At 36.0% G+C, this 22,595-nt stretch overlaps 1 protein-coding gene across 10 annotated transcripts in view; it reads left to right on the top strand.

The window, feature by feature from the left end:
• The window catches only part of LYST (lysosomal trafficking regulator), a 194,002-nt gene that overhangs the window by 76,948 nt on the left and 94,459 nt on the right, over window positions 1-22,595 (top strand). For 7 of the 10 annotated variants that reach the window (XM_070568406.1, XM_070568407.1, XM_070568403.1 and 4 more), the window contains exons 15-22: window positions 3,203-3,363; window positions 4,288-4,478; window positions 7,863-8,108; window positions 10,117-10,290; window positions 11,230-11,383; window positions 15,003-15,136; window positions 19,121-19,319; window positions 21,452-21,583. In XM_070568406.1, coding sequence (XP_070424507.1) covers window positions 3,203-3,363; window positions 4,288-4,478; window positions 7,863-8,108; window positions 10,117-10,290; window positions 11,230-11,383; window positions 15,003-15,136; window positions 19,121-19,319; window positions 21,452-21,583 — 1,391 coding nt within the window. Of the gene's footprint in view, window positions 1-3,202; window positions 3,364-4,287; window positions 4,479-7,862; window positions 8,109-10,116; window positions 10,291-11,229; window positions 11,384-14,998; window positions 15,137-15,731; window positions 15,817-19,120; window positions 19,320-21,451; window positions 21,584-22,595 lie in introns of all 10 variants that reach the window. The other 3 variants (XM_070568416.1, XM_070568427.1, XM_070568450.1) reach the window with 3 other exon arrangements.

Raw genomic sequence — 22,595 nt, forward strand, 5'->3', positions numbered from 1 at the left:
AATTTACTATATAGTAATGAAGGAATCTGTGTCAGAGTTGGATATTTTCTCCTATTTATCACTTTCGTACAAAATGAATTTCCCATAGAAGTAATTGTTGAAAATTAATATTTGGGACTGGGGCGACATGCAGAAATTAGACGTTTATGTAGACTATGTATTAGATCAAGGAATATAACCTATAATTTGGTTCTTCAAGCCCATTTATTATAAAAATGAATCCACAAGGAATTATTTAAATTGTGTCTAATAACGCTAATACCTAAATTAAATCGGGGTTTCAAAAGAAATTAGAATGACTAGAGGAAAATATAAGCCAATGTATCAAGTGATAGGTTAAGATAGGGTCCTGGAAATATACCAGGTGATGGATTCAGGTATAGTACTATATGATTTTTACCAACCAGGAGAATTGTGGGTCAAGTTAATAAGAAACATTTTGTGGAATATCTTAATGTAAAATTTAACCCTACGAGAGCATAAGGTATCTTGGATTTCTAAGAGTTGGGAAGTATGTTATTGAATGAAAATAGCATGAAAGGGGATACAGAATTGGAAACTAGTGTAGTATGGGAAAAGATCACACTGGCTGGAAGGAGGAGTCTAAGTTGAATAATGAGAAAGAAAAATGAATGGGCATGGTGAAACTACCTGACAGGAGGCTTTGCATGCCAAGATCAGGAATCTAGGTATAGTCAAATGTGAAATATTGCATACCTATTCTGCTGCACACCTTTTGCTAGGTGTTTTATGTACATTATCTCCCAATTCTTTCAAAAATCCCTTGAAGCAGATTAAACCACAAAAATAACGTATACCCTTAGCACAAATTAACCTATTTCTTTCAGTTATTTGTTCATCCAAATATTTATTGAGGAGTTACTGTGTGCCAAGCACATGGCATATTAGGCCTGGGGGCAGTAGTAAACAAGACAGCCATGTGCCCTGCCTTCTTGGAACTCACAGTCTAAGGAGGAAGCAGACACCAGCAAACACAATTAAATGAATATATGCAAAGTATAACAAATACTGTGAAGGTAACAGGTCCTGAGACAGAAAATATCAGATTTGCTGCTTAAGAGAGGTGGATCAGGGAAGGCCTGTGTAGGAACAGGTTATCCAGGCTGAGACCGAAGAAGGAGATGGAGCTTGCCGTGAACAGGAGGAAGGAGGAGTGATCCAGGCAGAGGAGAGGGCCTGTGGAAACTAAGGGAAGACTGTGCCGGGTCGTCGCAGCAAGGGAGGCTCCAGGACTTGATCACTAACAGCTGTCCTGCCTCAATGCTAGAGGAAGGCAGGGGAGAGGGGGCTTGTGAATGGCTTTAGGATAGCCAGTCCACCGTGTCTCCACAGGAAAGGACAAACTTTGGAAATAAAATCAAAAGTTCAGTTTTGGTTTCTTCATTTAAAAAATACATGAAAATACGTTGTTGAAGCTTAATTTCCATATTCCAAATAAAATATTTTCTGAGAAGTTCTGTCTTCACAGCTGCCCAAGCCTGAAGGGCAGCTGTAGCCAATCAGTAAATTTTTTTTCTAGAACTTAGAGTTAGATCATCGGAGTCGAGGGTGGAGCTGTCAAGTAGAGAGCCTCTTTCTGCTGGAATCTCCGCCTCATTTCCTGAGCTCTCATCATATGCTAGGCTCTGTGTTAAGCACTTTACACAGATTACCTCGTTTAGTCCTCCCAAAAGCACTATAGAGTAGGTATATTATCTCTATTTTATATTTCAAGAGGCCATTTTTAATAATACATAAAGACACTGAAAAACAACTTATTAATATTTTCTCTTTAATTTCTATTAAATTAATAGCACACAAATCTGGTGGGAATATATGGCACCTAGTAGACACTTAATATTTGTTGAATTCATCTTGCAATGCTGTCTTCACCCTTAAAAACTTTGTTAGGTCATATTGCCACTAGGTGGCAGTAGTGTTTCAGTCACAGCCATTTATTTGGTTCAAGAAAGAGCTGCGTTACCTCACTATAATGTTGTACATCAAATATACCTCAAAAAAAGTTATCTCACATATTTCCTTTATTAAAAAATATTCCTATCAAAATAATTAAGTTTATATGTTAAATATGAAACAGGAAGCCTTAGGGGAAAGTTTTTAAATAAATATATACTGAAATAGAATTTCTCATTAAGAACTAACCATGTTAGCTTATTCTAAGTCTTTATCTTATCCACAAACTTTGCCTTTACAAGTTACTTTCATTATCTTCATATGGAGCTTTAACATTCTTTTTTTTTTTTTTTTTTTTTTTATATTTTTTAAAGATTTTTATTTTTTTCCTTTTTCTCCCCAAAGCCCCCCGGTACATAGTTGTGTATTCTTCGTTGTGGGTTCTTCTAGTTGTGGCATGTGGGACGCTGCCTCAGCGTGGTCTGATGAGCAGTGCCATGTCCGCGCCCAGGATTCGAACTAACGAAACACTGGGCCGCCTGCAGCGGAGCGCGCGAACTTAACCACTCGGCCACGGGGCCAGCCCCGAGCTTTAACATTCTTAAACCAGAGGTAGAGTTTGGCACTCTGCAGTTTCAACCAGGTGATGAAGTCCTCCCGTCATGTGTGTCTCTCCATGAGAAACCATCAGTTTACCTTTTCCTTCTCTGCCTTTTTTAAGGATTCCTGTAATCTTTGTCCATGAAGAGAAACAAGAGACTAATCAAAAGCTCTGTTATGACTTAGCATTGAAAAAACAGAAAATGCAGAAAAGCATAGGCATTTCAGTGGCTAGTCAGAACACAACCTGGAGAAGTGATATTCTTTCTCTGATTGGTCTTTGAAGGCCTCATGGAGGACATGAGATTTTGGGAATTGTTTACCAAAATGGGCGACTTCTTGGTAAAATTAGGGGGAGGTGTTTGGTTTGAATCTGTAAACCAGGAAGGCACATATGCAGAAGTCAAACGGGAAAGAAGACTTGCAGCGAAGTCTGGTCCTTTTCCCCTGGCCTGGTGTAGGGTCATCAGGCATCTCTGTTCTTCTCCCTCCTTCTAGGGTTTAGGGACCGCCAGCAACCTGGACCAAGAGACAACAGAATCAGTTCTCTTTCCCCACCTCACCGACTATCTGATACTGAACCAAGAAAATTGTTCAAGAATTTCCCATTGTTAAACATTAATACTTTTAAAATACTTACTACTCAGTCCTCACCGAAGTAATTGATTTAACTCTGTTTTTAATGTAGGAAACCTGATGTTACTTTGGATTTTATTCTTCCAAGAAAAACAAATTTGTCATCTGATAGCAATAAAACATTTTGCATGATTGGCCATTGTTTATCATCTCAAGAAGACATTTTACAATTGGCTGGAAAATGGGACCTAGGAAATTTACTCCTCTTCAATGGTATGTTTTTCACCTTCAAAGCATTTCCGAATTTTTCTTTCAGTTGACAAATATTCAGATAAATTAATTATCATGGATAAAATATTAATCCTTGTTTCTTCATTTGTACTTAATAAGTATGTATTTCCTAGATTCCAAGATGCACTTTTAAAATATTTTAACTTTTTTATAATCTAGATGTTTCTTATAATTTTATATATACATTTAATGGAGAGGTGTACATTGTACACCCATCTCCCCTGAAAAAGAGAAGCTTATATTAAATCAACTTTATTTTATAATCCTGAAAAATGTAGTATTATGATGGATGAACTTAGAATGGTTATCTTTTTTATTTATAATTTTAGTGTATTTGATAAAAATACCAACTTTTAGAGAAAAAAAATATGTGATTTAAAACATATATGTCACTAAACCTGGCACATAATGGCATTCAGACGGTGTTTATTGAATAGATAGATGGATGAATAGAAGGAATAAAGATATCAATTCATATTTCATTTTAAAAAGGAATTTACTGAGGTATAGTTTTCATTTATTAAAAGAAAACAAAAAAACCTGTTTTCTAGCTTAAGGAGCAAATAGAAATTCCATGATTTTTTTTTTCTACCAAGAACTTCACAGTTAAGTTATATCCATTAATTCATCTTCCATCTGTATTTGGCATAGGTTATTTGCTCAATATACCAATTGGGAAATTGAGGCTTTATCAATTTTATAAGATATAGTGAACAACTGAAAGAATCTGGCAAAAAAGAATAGCTCTTGGTTTCTTGCTTTTTATGAAAAATTCTGGTTGGAGAGTTTATTTAACACATTTATTTAAAGTAAATTAAATTTACTTTTACTTTAAAATAAAAATAAATTAAAGTAAAGTAAAGTAAAATTACTTGTTTAAAGTAACTTTATTTTTCTGCTATTCAGGAGCTAAGATTGGGTCACAAGAGGCCTTTTATCTATATGCTTGTGGACCCAACCATACATCTATAATGCCCTGTAAATATGGCAAGCCTGTGAATGACTACTCCAAATATATTAATAAAGAAATTTTGCAATGTGAACAAATCAGAGAACTTTTTATGGCCAAGAAAGATGTGGACATTGGTCTCTTAATTGTAAGTTTTCATTTTATATGTTTTAACTTTATCGTAACTGTACATATGTATGTTTATTGACTGTGTAGTTAACTATGAATTAGATTCTAAAGTTTGTGTTTTTTTCCTCAACATTTTCTTTCCACAGAACATGATATTTTCTGAAAAAAAATTGAAATACTTTGACCTCCTCAGAATTTGTTTTCAGGTTTCAGATTTTCATCCAGTTTTCCTTGGAACTGTATTTATATACACATATCAGTTTAGTTTATGCCTATTAATAATTCAAGAAAAATGTTTATGATATAGTGAAAATATAACACGTGTTAGCCTAAAAAATATTGTGCATTACATTTCCTTTCCATACTTATAAATACTAATTTTTATTTGTAATAATAGTTTTAATTACATATATTCAGATTTTAGAATATTCTTTAATATCAGTAATAACTAGGAATTTTGCTTTCAAGATATTGCTAACTCTGCTTACACGAGACTCTCAGATTGCTTTTTATACCCTATTCTAATATTTTGTTCTACTAGTATGCAGTTTAGGAGCTTGTGGTGGATATTTTTCATTACAGCAGCTAGAAAACTGAGCCTTCATAGTCTTAGAAGATCTGCTAAAAACTGGTAGATCTGACTGTGAAACTGTGCTCCTCCTTATCTTGCATCTTTGGAGAGGTACAATTATAGGTCAGAGGTATTTCTTACTTGAAAGAGACTACTATTTTGGAATGTATTTTGTTGTTGTTAACGAGGTGTATCTTTCATAATCAAAATAAATTTGTAAGAATAAATTAAACACAGCCAGCCCTGATGGTCTAGTGGTTAATATTTGGCGTTCTCACCTCCGCAGCCTGGGTTTGTTTCCAGGTCAGGGAACTGCACCACCTGTCTGTCGGATGTCACACTGTGGCAACTGCATGTTGCTGTGATGCTGAAAGATATGCCACTGGTTATTTCAAATACCAGCAGGGTCACCCGTGGTGGATAGGTTTCAGTGGAGCTCCCAGACTAAGACAGATTAGGAAAAAGGACCTGACTACCCACTTGCAAAAAAATTGGCCATGAAAGAGCCAGCCCTGGTGGCTTAGTGGTTAAGTTTGGTGCACTTCACTTTGGCAGCCTGGGTTCAGTTCCTGGGTGCATTCCTACACCACTTGTCTGTCAGTGGCCATGCTGTGGTGGCAGCTCACATAGAAAAAAAAAAGGAAGATCGGCAACAGATGTTAGCTTGGGGCAAATCTTCCTCAGGAAAAAAAAAAAGTTGACCATGAAAACCCAATGAATAGCAGTGGAGCACTGTCTGATATAGCACCAGAAGGTGAGAAGATGGTGCAAAAAGACCAGGCAGGGTTCCGCTCTGCTGTACACAGGGGCACTAGGAGTTGGAATTGACTTGATTGCACTAACAATAACATTTGACTAAAGTAAAGGAGAAATTCTAGTACATATATTTTGTAAAATATAACTCTTAAGTTGTGTTAAATATATATCTATGGTAAAATAGATATAGAGTAGATACCTATGCAATTTAACCGAAGAACTGATATTGGCCTACAATCTTTCTCTCCCTCAGGAGTATTGAAAAATGAGGGTTGGGGACATTTTGACTGTCCACTATTATAGAGCAGGGGTCTAGGGATGCTAAATGTTCTTACAGTGCATGGGCAATGTTATATGACAAAGAACTATCCCACCCCAAATGTCCCACCATTGAGAAAACATGCTTTAGGAAATGGTTCTCAAACCTGAGTGCATTGACTCACTCAGATGACTTGTTAAAACATAGACTGCTGGGCCAGAGTTTTGGATTCAGTAGATCTGAAGTGTGGCCCAAGAACCTGCATTTTCAACAAATTCCCAGACAATGCTGATGCTGCTGGTTGGGGACCACACGTTTGAGAATCTCTGCTTTAGAGAGACCAATAAGCTCAAAACAACAAGTGTTTGTTCAAATAATTTAGCTCTGTAGTTTTTGGTTAATCCGTTTGTTTTCACACCCACACAAAAATATTTCATTAATCCTTTTATTTTGCCTGAAAAGAATATAGGATATGTAAGTCATAAAATTCAACAGAAATGATCATAAATGAAAATTCTATGACTTTTATGTGAAAACTATTTTTAGAAAGCAGATTTCTTAAGCCTGATTTAGTAATTTTGGGCTTATGAGGTATGAGTGGGCAGTCAGGCAGAGATGGTGCCCTTCTGGCAAGGCGTTGGTGTCAGGTGGGACTTGTTTCAGGTAGACAGGCATTTTATCAGCTTTCTGATGAAAAATACTGAAGGTTTAAAATTTTGTTTAGGCAGCATAATCTTGTATGATAGACTGAGGAGTCAGTTTAGTTGGTGTGCAGAAATGCTAGATGGTGCCTGGTGAAAGTGTACTTGAATAGTCATGGGTTGACAATGATCAAACCCAAGGCCCCCACTGGCTTCTGTGAGAAGACCCTGTACTATAGTACATTGTTTCCCCGAGCCTGAGCTCCTGCAAGCTGTTGCCACTGAGAGCATCTCAGAGTACATTTTGCATTTAAAAGTTGCCATAATTTTTAAAGTGATAAATAGAAGCTTGACAGGGAGCCAGAAGCTGATCGAAACTACCCTCTGCATGGGACAAATATTGAAAGTTCTATTCAATTTTCGTTGGGTGCACTGATAGCCTGGAATTTTATTCTAATAGGAAGAAAGATGATCTAGAGTCACGTTTAAATGAGTAGCCAGCCCATGAGCAAATACAAAGCAAGAATTTTGAGTACGTTGACCCAGAGTTCCTATCCCATAGGGTTGTAAACACTGGTTAATATTTATAAGTGCATAGAACAGTGCCTGGTGTGTAATGAGTGTGGTATAAACAGTTGGCTGTTGTTAGTAGTAATAGTAAATATAATTTAATGTTTATTCTAAAATGATCGAAGCTGGATCTTTCTCAACCTTGATGGGGTTTATACCATTGATCGCTTCTAAATGAAACTGATCTTTTCCATTCTGGGGAGCCGCCTTGCCTCTCATGTTCATCTTTGTCTAATGTAGTGTCTGTTTTTTTTTTTAAAGATTTTATTTTTTCCTTTTTCTCCCCAAAGCCCCCCCGGTACATAGTTGTGTATTCTTCGTTGTGGGTTCTTCTAGTTGTGGCATGTGGGACGCTGCCTCAGCGTGGTCTGATGAGCAGTGCCATGTCCGCGCCCAGGATTCGAACTAACGAAGCACTGGGCCGCCTGCAGCGGAGCGCGCGCACTTAACCACTCGGCCACGGGGCCAGCCCATAGTAGTGTCTGTTTTTTTTACAACAAAGAAAAATATTTGTTGGGTGTCTTTTTTCACTTTGAAATATTTGCTGGTTGATAACTTACATTTTAAACTTTGTTTGCTTACTGAAGGAAAATATTTGTGTTTCAGGAAAGTCTTTCAGTTGTTTATACAACTTACTGTCCTGCTCAGTATACCATCTATGAGCCAGTTATTAGACTTAAAGGTCAAATGAAAACCCAGCTTTCTCAAAGACCCTTCAGCTCAAAAGAAGTTCAAAGCATCTTATTAGAACCTCATCACATAAAGAGTCTCCGGCCCACTGAACGTAAAACTATTCAAAGCATTCTGCACGAGATTGGTGGAACTGGTGTTTTTGTTTTCCTCTTTGCTAGGGTAAGAATCACTGATTATAGTTTTATTTAAAGAGAAACTACTTCTTTATTATTGATAAATTTCAGGGTTTCTTTTTCATTATAAATAAAGCTATACATCAATTGTATTAAAGTTTTAAGATTGAAAAGTCATATATTATTTAGGATGTCATTAAGCTTTCTGCCACAGATGGTTAAAATTTCTTTTAATTTATCAAAATTTTAGAAGTTTTCTGTTATCCAGAAATTAATTGGAACAATTAAATGTTAAATGTCAAGCTTTAAAATTGCCAAGGAGAAAAAAATGCATGCTGTAGTAACGATATAGAAGAAATGTATTCTAAAACTAATATTTGTAACACTCATTTTTCCCTTGAAGCTTCCAGATGCATGGAAAAAAACAAGGGTCAAAAAATAAGTACAAAAAATAATTTATTTAGCTTTGAAGTTTTTTTAAAGAGAAGGAGAAATATAAAAATTTTGACACATACCATGAGTACTATATTAGAATAAATTGTTTCCTTATCTTTTCTGTTTAGTCATCCAAGGGCAGGGACAATATCTTTCCTGACATAGAGTAGGCAGACAATAAATATGTACTGCCTGTTTCAGGGATTGCTGAAATCCAAAATGAGATAGGAATGGTCTCACTTCGGTGCAAATCATCTCCACTTCCTCAGGGTCCAGGTCCCTGTTTAATTAAAGCAGCCTGATCTTCTTTCATCCTCACAATTTTATCCCTAAGTATAACTTATGCAACATTATCAGATTTTCACACTGTCTCCCTAACTAGCTTGCTTTCTTTAGTGGGACCACATTTGGTTCATTTTGCAATAAGGGGCATATCAGTGTTATTATTACTGTTCTAAACATTTTGTTAGCATTTGACCTACCATACTCTAAACTGTCTTTTCTTTTCCTCCTCTTTCTTTTTCAAACTTTTTTTTTGCACTTAGTATCTAGTTGAATAAATTTTCCCTTAATGTTTTAAAATTTAAAGCTTTTCATTTAACTCCTTATCAATGTTTTGTGATCTCCTTTTATAATTTTGTGTAATTTCAAAATATATATCCTTCGTTTTTCCTCTTTCCTCAAGTTATTGAATATAAGTTTGTTATGAATACTGTTACATGGAGACTAGATCCTAGAGAAAATAGTTAATTTTTTATCTGACGTACATTTAGGGTCTTGCCAATAAGACTTTTAAAGTATGTTTTTACATTTAAAACTTGGAGACTTTGTTCAGCGTCCTTCCTACAAACATAAAATCCAGTCTCCTTAAAATCCTTGCCTGCATAGCCTACCCTCTAAACCTCTCCACCATTTAGCCACATAGAAAACCTGCAGCCTCCTAGATGTGCCATGAACTTCCAGTTTTAGACCTTTACGCGTCTCCTGTCTGTCTCCCACCCCCGCCAGCTGTTATCCCTACTTCCTAGGATTATGCTCTCTTTCCAGGCCATCTTCTCTCCTAACCCAAGCACAGTGGAGTCAGAAGTAGTTTCGGTGCTTTTGTGGCATTCATATTGTCTCACTCTTCTTTGCCTTTTATCATGATGATAAGGTGTATGTTTCGTATATATAGTATTTGTTCACAAAGCATTGTTTGAAGTACAAGGCGCAATCTATGGTTTTTAGACATGCATCTTGTCTTTTGACTAGACAGTAGGCCCCTTTGGGGGCGGCTGTCATGCCTTTTACTTCATCTCCTGCGGCATATAACACAGAGCCTGTTTGTTGATTATCAAAACTTTGAGGCATTTTGCTGACATTTCAGATAGCTAATAAGATGCTACTGACTTCTAAGGTGTTAATGTTATTTTAATTCATTTAAAGTATATTTAAGAGACTAAAAAACATGAAATTTGTGTCTGTCAGTTTTGTTTATAATTCATGAATAATTATGAAGTTTGAGCAATAAAAAATAAGGTTTCAAATGAAACTGATGGACTGATATAACGAAATGGTAGATAATCACACGTTAAATTTTTGCTCTCAACAAATTAGAAAAAAAATCCACTTTTTTTTAGGTTGTGGAACTCAGTAGCTGTGAAGAAACTCAAGCATTAGCACTGAGAGTTATACTCTCATTAATTAAATACAACCAACAGAGAATGTGTGAATTAGAAAATTGTAATGGGCTTTCCGTGATTCATCAGGTTTTGATCAAACAAAAATGCATTGTTGGCTTTCACATTTTGAAGGTATGTCCTCATACAGTTTGTTCTCGTAGTTTGCTACACAGCGATACTTCTCTCTTCATTAAAGTCTCCCAGTAATAGAGTTTTGTGTCTCATTTATTCCTGAAGAAAATGAAGGGAACTCAATAGTGTACCTTTAATCAAACTGAGGTACTCTTCTGGTTTCTTTCATCATTTAAGTAATTACATTTTTGTTTTCTGTAAAGCATCTTAGAAGAGTAACAGAAAAAGTAAACTTGTAGAATTTTAAATCTGGATGAGCCAGAGATGTCTCCTAGGCTGGCCCCTCTTCCTGTAGACTGATAAAATTGAGACTCACAGACACTGTTTTTTGCTTCAGCTCCTGCAGTTATGGAAGAGGGCCCAGTTCTCCAGACGCCCGATGCTATGCCATTTCCATTAGGCAGTGCTGCTGTAGAGTTTGTTTTTTAAAGCCATATTAAGTTTTTATTATGATCTAGCTGTCATCATAAATAAATACTTTTCTAACTAAAAGCATTTGATAACAATTGTGTAAGTATGTCTCTCTGAGGATACTAGTACTAAGGTAAAAGACTGTGCTTCCACCCATGCCCCCACCCTCCAACTCTGTAAACTCTCATGACCCATACATTTGTGTCATGAATCCTTACTACTTTTTGGAAAAGATTTTAAAGCCTAACAGATTCATTAAATTTAAAAATTAAAAATAGAATGTGGTTTATTTTACCCCATGTTTGAAACTGAATAATCATTTACAACTATTTAAAAGTTTGTATTTTTCTAATTATTTGAATTGTTTTGCAAAACAAATTAAAGGTACTTTGTGAAATGTTGAATTATTCACTGGTTTTCCTTTGAATTTAATGTTATGACTGCTAAGATTGAAAGCTTAATGTTTCTGTTGAATTTTTGGATTAATCAATTATTGATGCATCTTGTGTTAATGCTGATTTTCTATAGATCCTTCTTGAAGGTTGCTGTGGTGAAGATATTATTCATATCAATGAGAATGGAGAGTTTACACTGGATGTAGAGTCTAATGCTATAATCCAAGATGTTAAACTGCTAGAGGAGCTATTGCTCGACTGGAAGATATGGAATAAAGCAGAGGCATGTACTTTTTTTTTTAATGGTAAAAAACGCATGATATAAATTTACCCTCCTGACAATTTTTGAGTGTACAGTAGAGTATTAACTACATATACTTTGTTGTATAACAGATCTCTAGAACTTTTTCATCTTGCTTGAGTGAAACTATACCCATTAAACAACAACAACTCATTTCCCTGGCCCCCCAATCCGTGGCAACTGCTGTTCTACTTTCTGTTTCTATGAGTTTGATTACTTTAGATACGTCATATAAGTGGAATCATTCAATATTTTTCTTTTTATGATTGGCTTATTTCACTTAGCATTATGTCCTTAATGTTCATCTACGTTGTAGCATATGACAAGATTTCTTTCTTTTGTAAGACTGAATAATATCTCATTGTATGTATAGACCACATTTTCTTTATCCATTCATCTGTCGATGGACGTTGAGTTTGCTTCCACATCTTGGCTACAATGATGCACTATGCAGTGATGCAATAATTCACATTATTGTGAATAATGCTGCAGTGAACATGGGTGTGCAAATGTCTCTTTGAAATCCTGCTTTCAGTTCTTTTGGATATAGATCCAGAAGTGGGATTGCTGAATCGTATAGTAGTTCTATTTTTAATTTTTTGAGGAACCTCCATACTATTTCCATAAGACCTGCACCATTTTACAATCCCACCAACAATGTGCAAGAGTTCCAGTTTCTCTACATCCTTGCCAACAATTATTGTTTTCTAGTTTTTTGATAGTGCCGTCCCATGAGATTGGAGGTGATATCTCACTGTGGTTTTGATTTGCATTTCCCCTGATTGTTAGTGACAATGAGGGTCTTTTCATGTACTTGTTGGCATTTGTATGTCTCCTTTGGAGAGATGTCCATTCAGATCCTTTGCCCATTTGTTACTTGGATTATTTGATTTTTTTATTGAGTTGTAGGCACTCTTTGTATATTTGGATATTAATCCCTTATCTGATATATAGTTTGCAAATATTCTCTCCCATTCCATAGGTTGCCTTTTCACTCTGTTGATTGTTTCCTTTGCTGCACAGAGAGGCATGTACTTTTCACTATTCATCTAATCTTTCTTCTGGAGAACAGAACAAATTTACTACTTCAATGTAATGTTAATTGTAAATGGAAGTGTGGAGATTATTTTGTGTGCAAGATTTTGAGCAGCCATGGGTAATACTAAGCTAGAAGATCAGGATCAAAATTTGGGCTGACTCGGAATAGCTATAGTAGTACTCAGGCTGGAGAACCTCATTTGAATCAATTGAGGTCTTGCATTTACCATAAATTCTGAAAGGGGATCTTGCTAAGAGTTTGAGTGGTCAGGTCAAGGAAAGGGAAATGGACGCACTTCTGAGTAGAGGAGCCAAATTGCCCAGGAGTCATAGAGCTGAATCAGGGAATGTAGGGCAAGGCTATGAAGTCTTGGCTTCATCATAGGCATAAGGTAAGGAACATGGTTTGTTCTTAGGTCTAGACAAAGCATCTCAACAACTGGATGGATGGGCTGGTCTTCACAATGACCCAGCAAGGGAATGAATATAGGACTGTTTCCTTTCTGCCCTGGTTTTAAACAGTCTTCATGTTATAGGCTCTACAAGCTCCTCAGTTCTAGTGCAGACTGTGATTGCCTAAAGTTGTTTAGAGTGTAACAACATTATCATCAAATATAGTTAATTAAAGACCAATTCAAAGTGTATACCTTTCAAATTTTTTAAAAATTGATTATTCCCAAATTTGGCAACAGTCCCCCAAAATTTACTCATTATCAATAATGAGTTGTGAAGGTGAAAGAAACTTTTCTAATATATCATTAATAAAAATAAATTTTGACCAAACATGCTAGAGGAAACACAGAATTATTTTTCCATTTTTCCTATAGAAAATTATATTACAAAATTATTGTTATATGAAGAGGCAATCAAAGAATATGCAGCCACAAAATATAGGGGGAACTATTATAGAGTTGTGTCAAGCAGCTAACTAAACTGTTGCTTTTTCTGGATTTTATGGTATTTATCAGTTTTTAACTATAATTTTAACTGTAATTTGTTGTGATTTCTTTTCCTATTCTGAATAAATACTCACTTTCTGAATTAAAAAATGCCATATACAGGTGTGTATAAAAATATATGTAATGTTGCAGGGAGAGAAAGCAAGTGAACGTAGTGATAGCCTATGTAGACAAAGTAGAGCCAAAGCAGTATAAATATAAACATATAATAATCAACTCAATTGTAGGTTGGAAGAGCAAACCTAACTAAATGGTGAGCGATTGTTTTAGTTACTATTTCACAAGAGGATGCTAATTTGGGGTTGTTTGATTAAAAAACAAAACCTATTTTATTTAATTAATAAGTGATAGACACAAATACTTCTATGGAAATAAAGTTTTCTCTCCTAATTAATAATTTTTTAACTGAGTTTGTTTTTGGCTTTTGGTTGGTTGTTTACTTTGGCACTATTCTGTTTTGGTTATATCTTACAGGCCTGAGTCAAGTTTTCATACTTGAGCTGCCTTGCTTTCTGGTTTTCATATGCCTCTTTCTTTGAGGGCATCTTGGCCCTGTCTTATGAAGAGAGAGGCCTTGGTTAGAATAGTATGATTAAGTCTGTCAGTTCCTCGGCCTTTTCATTGTTCATTACCATCACATAACGGCAGGAGAATGACAAGACCTGCAACCTGGCCAGTTAATTTTGCTTTTTGTTGAGGCCAGCCCCGTGGCTGAGTGGTTAAGTTCGCATGCTCTGCTTCAGTGGCCCAGGTTTTCGCCGGTTCAGATCCTGGGTGTGGACCATGGCACCACTCATTAGGCCATGCTGAGGCGGCATCCCACATGCCACAGGTAGAAGGACCCCCAACTAAAATATACAACTATGTACTGGGGGGATTTGGGGAGGAAAAAAATCAGAAAAAAAAAATTTTGCTTTTTGTTGACAGCTTTGTTAAAAGATCATTCTGGGTAATAAAATGAGATGAAGATTATCTTTTAATGTTCGTTATCTATCTAAGGTTCCTCATTCTCTATTATTGTGGATAATTTAAGATTCAACGTGAGAGAAGTATTTTTAAACCAGCTTAAAAGGATGCTAACTACTGTTTGAAGATACACAGTAATTGTGCAGAGTATTCAATTATTTGGACTTAAAAGTAAATTAATCCAAAAATGCAGAATTTTTACATTGTCAATGACTTTTTTCAATTTAGTACAGTTTGTTCTAAAATAAGTTGATTAAATGCTGTATACACAAATTAGCATTGAATTTTATACATTTTTAATAGTACTCTTTGAAAATAAATTAGTTGGAAATAATTATATTGATAATTTGTGTTTCTCTATATTGAATAAATCCCTTAAGATAAGTCACCTTTCAAAAATACTATGTCATTTAATGCCACAGAAAGGTTAATGTAGTAAGACACCTAACACAATATTGCATGCAACGTAAGTATTTAGAAAAGGCCTGTTGACAAAAAAAATAATAATAGTCTTGAAATAATTTTAACATTTGCTTTAATATATACACAATATTAAACTGATGTATTGCATGTCTTCTAAAAAGCACACAGCCTGTATTTCAACTGTTGTGCTGATTGGTGTGTGTTTATTTTCTCAGCAAGGTGTTTGGGAAACTCTGCTAGCAGCTCTAGAAGTCCTCATCAGAGCAGATCACCACCAGCAGATGTTTAATATTAAGCAGTTATTGAAAGCTCAAGTGGTTCATCACTTTCTGCTGACGTGTCAGGTTGTGCAGGTACTTTTCATGTAGCTTTACTTTTGGAGATATTTTCTGTAGTGGTGTTTCTGTTTAATAACTCAATACTACGGACTCAAATTTTTGTGGAACTTTCAATGGAATTTTTTCTCTTTTCCATCTTCCCTGCTCTCCCAGATGTCGTCTTTCAAGAAGTAGTATAGGAGTTTTTCAATCCCTGCCTCTTATAGCTTGATTTTCATAGTCATCACTCCTAAGTCAATTACAAAAGAACAACTACTACTAAATTTCTGACATATTTCTTTATGTTGGGTTATAATAATAATTTTGTAGTCTCTTGAACATCAACAATAGTGAAATTTTAACTTGTTCTAAGCTTTGCACAGTGGCAGGTTCATAGCCAATGAGGTTTATCCAAGGTGGAACTTGTTCCACATTCCTTAAATAACAAATACAAGTATGTATTGTTTTAATAAGTATGTGTTTCTTGAAGATCTATTATATGTACTAGAATTAGCATATTGAAAATATATCTAAAATATTATATTAAAAAGTGGCACTAACTTCACCAGTTGCATTGTAGTGTCTGTGCTGTGGCCTGGCTTCTAGTTAAATTTATTTCTCTGATTCACAGACGTCGTTTCAGCTTGGTTGGTGTATTGGACTACTTTTCAAGTTTGTTTTTTCAATGTCTGAGTCATCTGTTAGAACTTTATCAGGTCAGATAAGTATAGACATTCCATGGGATTAGTAGTATTTTCTTTATGTTTTTGATGCCTTTGTTTCAATGACGCTAGTGGCTTCTCATTGTACTTGGGATAAAATCCAAAATCTGTGACCGTATCTATAAGAAGGCTTGTATGATCTGGCTACCACTCCAGCCTCATCTTTTGCCACTGCAGCCCCTAGCTTTCTTTCTCTTCCTTAAACAAGTGAGGCTTTTTCCCACCTCAGGGCTCATGATATTCTTTCTGACTGAAAAGTTACTGATTCCATTCTTTTCACCTGGCCAACTCCCGCTTATCCTTCATGCCTCAACTTTAAATTGACTTCCTGAGAGAAGCCTTCCCCGCCCTTTCCATCTAAGTTAGCCCTCTCCCCTTTCTACGCTTACTCTCACTCTGCACATAGACAATTTGTCAGTTTTATGTTGTTTATGAGAATTTGGTTTATTCCCCTCTGTAAACCTCCAGAGGGCAGGCATAAGGTTTTTTGTTGATCACACTGTAACCCTAGTACCTAGCACATATAGGCACCCGCTAAGTATTTGTTGAATGGATGAATTCTGAAAAAACAAAATCAAAAACATTTTATTGCCTTTCTTGGCTCCTGTGGTAAATTCGACTGTTGACTTCAGGAATACAATACAGTGGTCTCTCAGGCCCCTTGCTTACTGAATATTTTATGTATCATTTAGGCATCAGTTTTTCTCTAAATCAGTTTTTTGTATATTTATTTTAAACATTCTTGGCCAATTTTCAGTGAGCTCATATGACAGTGTGAAGTTTTTATTCAGTCTTTGCATGTCGTAAAAGTAACACATAAACTTAGAGATTTCAATATATATTCTCACTTCCATCTTATTTATAGAAATGTCAGAAAAATCCAGTTCCTAATTCCATTTCCTGAGAAGTATATTTCTTCACCCATCTTTATTCAAAGAGCCCATTTATCAAATTAATAGTATTTATTAAGAATAGCTTTACGTTAGGTATCATGGGAAGTATATAAAGAAATGAACTTTGTTACCTTTAAGATATCTCACACTGTTTAAGAAAGATTAATAAATTGGTAGTATATTGGATGTGAGGCAGTTTCATTAGTTCATGAGTACAGTGTAAAGAACCTGAACTTTGGTGATGAAAATGGGTGGGTAAAAGTAGGGAGCAAATATGAAGGAGATTGTAAAGACAGAATTAATTGGACTTGATTCCACCTAAATAAGAGCTGCAGGAGAAGTCAAATATATAATATGAAATTTTAAGCTGGGAGATTCGAAGAATGATAGCATCATCAAAGAAAGAAAAATTGAACATGCAAGGTCTGTGGTTTATACATTCTGCATTTGAGATTACAGTGGGATGTTTGGTGACAGTGACCACTAGGCACTTAGATGTGCAAGATTGGAACTGGCAAGAGGGATTAGAGAGCAAGATTGGGAATTGTCTGCATTGATGTTATAGTGAAGTCGTGGGCATAGATAAGCACTACAAGATAAAGAAATGTAGTGAAAGGTCGTAGAGAGCTGAGGCTTGCAACTCAGGAAATACCATTTTCAGGTATAAAATAGGAAAAAGGGGCTATTGAAAGAGATGTAGAAAGAGTAGTGAAAGAGGTAAGAGAAGAACCAGGAAACTCAGTAAAGTGAAAGCCAAGGCTGGGCAGAGAAGGAAGGAACCTGTCCAGAAAGAGGTAGTCTCTAGAGCCAAATAATGTAGAAAGTTCAAAGAAAATGTAGGCAGATAAAGGGCTTGGAAATCAGCTTGGAAATTCTTAATGGCTTGCAAGATTTCAGTAGAATAAAAAAGGCAAGAATCAGATTTCAGGGACTTGAGGCAGCATGTATGGTGGAATCATTAGAGGCAGTGAGAATAAATGATGTTTAAACAGTCCAGCAGCAAAAGAAAAGAGAAACAGAGTGTTAGCAAAAGGTTCTCTAGAGGTCAAGTTAAGGGATTATTTTTTTAATGAAATAGAGTAACAGCGACTATTTGTAAGGAGTCAGTGGAGAGGGCAAGATTGAAAAAACATGGGCTGGGATAGACTTAGGAATGAATAATTGAGGTGACAACCAGGAGAGCTGGGAAGGTATAAGGGCCATGATTTAGAAAACAAGACAGATGGTTGTAGCAAAAATAACAGAGAATTGGAAGTCAGGAGATCTATGTGCTCTTGGCAGGGCCGCTTGACAGTTGTGAGATCTTGGCAAAGGGGTTTTGTGCTTTCTTCTATAGACGGTGTTCTCTTCTTAAATCAGAGGTAGTCAGACTAAACTGTTTCAGAGTTAACATCTAGATTTTAAGTTTTCTGATTCAGCAATACACAAGAGTAAATGAAGAAGAGTGGATGTAGAGATATATCGTATATTTGGACACAGGGAGAGGGAAGCTCAGGAAGTTTACCTCCCATAGCCTTGATCTAGAGGCCAGCTGCTACCCACTGGGGAGGTAGAATTGAAGAATATAAATAATTTACTTTATATCTGTTTTTATTTTTAGTAATTGCTTAGCATTCTACCAGGTCTCATTATTCCAGGCAGTAGATGATGCAGTAGAAAGAGTTCAGAGGTCTGAGTTTGAGTTATAACTGCATTACTTATATGGTTTTTTGCCTGGTTTAAGTTAGTCATATAACTACTTTGAGCCTTCATATTCTATGAATGAAGGATGAAACCTCTCAGAGCTGTCGTGTGAAAGAGCTTTGTTAACTGGAGCATACTGTATTAATGTAAGCAGCTTTTTCTGTCAGAAATTTTCCCTTCTGATCCCGTAGTAGCAGAAGTACTAGTAGTAGCAGTAGTGATAATAGTACTAACACTAGCTGACATCTGTGTAGGGCTTCCTATAGGTGAGGCATTATTCTAAGAGTTTGTTGATTTAATCCTTAGAACAACCCTATGAAGTAGCACTAGTATTATTCCCATATTGTAGATAAAGAAGCTGAGGCATGGAGATGTTAAATAACATGCCCCAGATCACACAGCTAGTGAGTAGAGGAACCAGGGTGCCAACCTAGGCAGTTTGGCTTCTGAGTCCATGCTCAGGAGTGCTATAATACGGCTTTGCCTTTGTTAATTAAGATAAAAGGGGTAGAATTAAATTGCCATGGGTTTCAGTGAATTTTTAATAGCAGAATTGCTTGATTTGACAAATACTAACTCAATTTAGTGGTAAATATGGTCAGACTAGAGCACTAAACCAACACAATCCTATCTTAAAAAGAATATCCTGTTTAAATGAAAAATGTTAGTTAAGTTGACAGTTCTATTTAAATCTAAAGAGAGTTTGATTTTTATTTTTTCAGGAACACAAAGAGGGGCAGCTTACATCCTTGCCCCGAGAGGTTTGTAAATCATTTGTGAAAATTATAGCAGAAGTCCTTGGATCTCCTCCAGATTTGGAATTATTGACAATTATCTTCAATTTCCTTTTAGCAGTTCACCCTCCTACTAATACTTACGTTTGTCACAACCCCACAAACTTCTACTTTTCTTTGCACATAGGTAGGTAATAATCGTTTTTGTTAGATCTTGGCTATCTCCATTTCCGTTTTTTTTCTTCCCAGTTGATCCACATTTGTTTGATATTCATTGAATGAGCTCTATGTGCTAGAAACTGCCCTACTTACACACTGGGAGTGGGACAGGGAAGAGGGCTATAAAATGAACCAGACATGGTCTCTGCCTTCAGAGAGCTTAAATGTCAAGAGAAGAGAGGAGACATACTCAAATAACTATAGTAAGAAACAGTATTTGGTAAGTACCTAATAGGTACAAAAGAAGAACTAATTAGATTTCAGAGAAGTGTGGGTTTCATCAGAGAGCTGTGGAGAGAGAAGATTTAATAGATTATGGGATATCTGACATGAGCATTGAAGAATTTAGGTAGAATTTGATACGTAGATTGGAGAATTAGCGTGCCATTAATTCTCTAAGTTGTGTTTATTTGTTTTAAGCAAAGGGATATGATCTAAGTGAATTATTGCTGTAGAATTCAGGAAAGAGAAACTACCCACATAGAAGTGAGTTGAAACTCTGAGAGTAGATGAGACCACTGAAGAAGAGTATAGAGAGAAGGAAAAAGGAAGCTAAGGGTAAAACTAGTGGTAGTAATACTAGTTAAGAGAGTAAAACCAGAAGGAGTAATCATTATTAAGAGAAAGATGAAATAATCAGAGTTTTAAAAGAGCAAGGAAAATATAATGTGGTAAGAAAGCAAGCAAGGGTGTATCTATGAGAAAGCTAGACAGTAAATTTAGAAAGGAAAACTGATTGTAAAACAGCCATTTTAAGGAATGTAATAAGTGAATAAAATTATTCTGAATCAGTGAAAATCCGAAGGAAATTGGATTTCATTTGGACAGCATGACTTTGTGTTAGGTTCAGCACACATTTACTGAATAAAAGACTGTCAAGATTCTGGGAGCAAGGTAGCAAAGATCAGTAAAATATGGTCCCCTCCCTTAAGGAGCTTACAGCCTAGTCGAGGGGAGGGAGACATAAACAGACAATTACACTGTGTGGAAAGCACAGTGATATAGAAGTAAATATTTTGTTTTCTGGTAGCATGGTGAGGGACTGTTTCCTGGAGGAGGTGATGCCTGTTCTGAGTCTTAAAATTTGAGTAGGATTTGAAAGGACAGGGCTTCCAAGCAAAGCAAACAGCTTGATAGGGAGCTATGAGAAATAGGTGTTGCGAAGTGTAATGTAAGAAACAAGGCTGGAAAGAGTTCTGGGGACAGATCTTGGAGATTCTTGTAGACAAGAAGCTTAAGGTTTATTTAGAGTTTATTTAGAGAGGCAACAGAGAGCCATGGAAGGTTTTAAGCAGAGATTGACATTTGATAGAATTCTGGTAGCTGTGAGGATTTGAGGGTGACCAGATGTCCATCACAGATAGCATTTAGAAGTCTGACAATAATCCAGGTGTGAGAGGTGATAAGAGCCTGCATTATAGCACTGTACTGGGGATGAGAAGAGTTCAAGAAACAGGAAATAGTCAGTAGAACCTGGAGACTGACTCGATGTGGATAAAGGAAAGGTAGTGGTCAAGGGTGGCTCCAGGTTTCTACATGGGAAATGGGTATGTTTTCCAAACAAACCAGAGAACCAAACAGGAAAAGTGAATGTAGGGCAGAAACGTGATGCAGATTTAGATTTGTTGCATCTGTGGTGCATTTAAGAAATCCAGTTGAATTTACAGAATGAAGCTCAGAAAGAAGGACTAAGCTGAAGGTATCAATTTTAGAGTCATATTAAACAATGAAGGGAATATATGAGAATATGACACAGTCCTTTCCTCAAGGAATGAACAGATGAACAGTCTCCTTGGAAAGATCATATAACATATAAAAAGTGAACAGTTAATGTTAAACTGTAGAAATAACTAAGTACAGTTGGAATTCAAAGAAAATACAGGTTAATGTGGCTAGGAATACTCAACAAAAAAATCTCTAGTAGGAAATTCTAGAGTCCAAGGTACTCACATATCAAGTGTGCGTTAGTATAAAGTATGCCATATTTTTTCACATTGAACATCTTTTTGTAAAAATTTGTATTTGTTGATTTGCTTTTAAAGTTATATTTTTGTCTTATTTTTTTAAATTTTACTATCTCAAAAAATTTTTTGATTCTAGATGGCAAGATCTTTCAGGAGAAAGTACAGTCAATCATGTACCTGAGGCATTCCAGCAGTGGAGGCAAGTCTGTTACTAGCCCTGGATTTATGGTAATAAGCCCGTCTGGTTTTACCGCTTCACCACCTGAAGGTAAAAATAACAATAATGAAATTATAACCCTTCCTGATTTAGTTCTGAATGTTAATAGATAAATAAATTATGCATATTTTAGCAGTATAGTATAACCTGATATTTAGACTAAATAAACGGAAGGTTAAACTTAAAAATTATAGAATATATTTAAGAAATCCGTTTCACTATTCTCTGGTATCAGTAACTCATAGTCAATATAACAAGAGAGACTCAGGAGAACTTAGGAAATGGATGAGGCTCATGTTATCTTGCTCTAGAATTCTCTCTCCCCTCTTATCATCATCGTTTGTTTTTTGTTAAGCTTCTGATTTATTTTCCCATTTTCTTCCAAAGTTTTGTTTGGCTTACTCTCCTTTCTACCTAAGGAGAATGGCCATCCAATACTCCAGCCTTCACAGTCCTTGACTCTGGAGACCTTTCCCTCTCCTTTGTCTACCAATATGTGTGCATCTATCTTGGACTTTATCATTATCAAGAAGGCTTCCCGCCTGTGAAACTCAGTATCCCACTCTCTAGTAACAACCTACTCTCTTTCTGGTTTCTTCATCACCATCCCAGGTACCCTCTGCTAGTTTTCCCGACCAAGCCTAGATCCTATTAGCCACTAATTTTCTTAACACTATCTTCAGTTTCCTTGTCCTCTTGGCCTTTTGGCATTCTTGACCTGAAAAACCATAATCTTGCCTCAGTCTAGCCATCCTCACACTGCTGAAAGCTGCTAGGGAAAGTCATCACTGAGAATTCCTCCCATTACAAGGGTCTCCAGCTGTACCTGGCCTTTTAATGCTGCCCTATAATTTTTCTGTGTGTTCAGAATCAATCCCCTCTTCTATTTTCATAGGAACTATATTCAAGTCTTTAAGCTTACAGTACTTTTCTACCTTCCTAATTTACTCTTTATGAAATGTCTCGTGTCTACTTTCATAGAGAAAAAAATAGATACATGTCTCCTAGTTGTGAACTGGCCATACGTCTTTTCCTTTCCTGACTGCCATCCTCTTCCATACAG

Source organism: Equus przewalskii, chromosome 1 (genome assembly GCF_037783145.1).
Source record: "Equus przewalskii isolate Varuska chromosome 1, EquPr2, whole genome shotgun sequence".
Classification (NCBI taxonomy): Eukaryota; Metazoa; Chordata; class Mammalia; order Perissodactyla; family Equidae; genus Equus; species Equus przewalskii.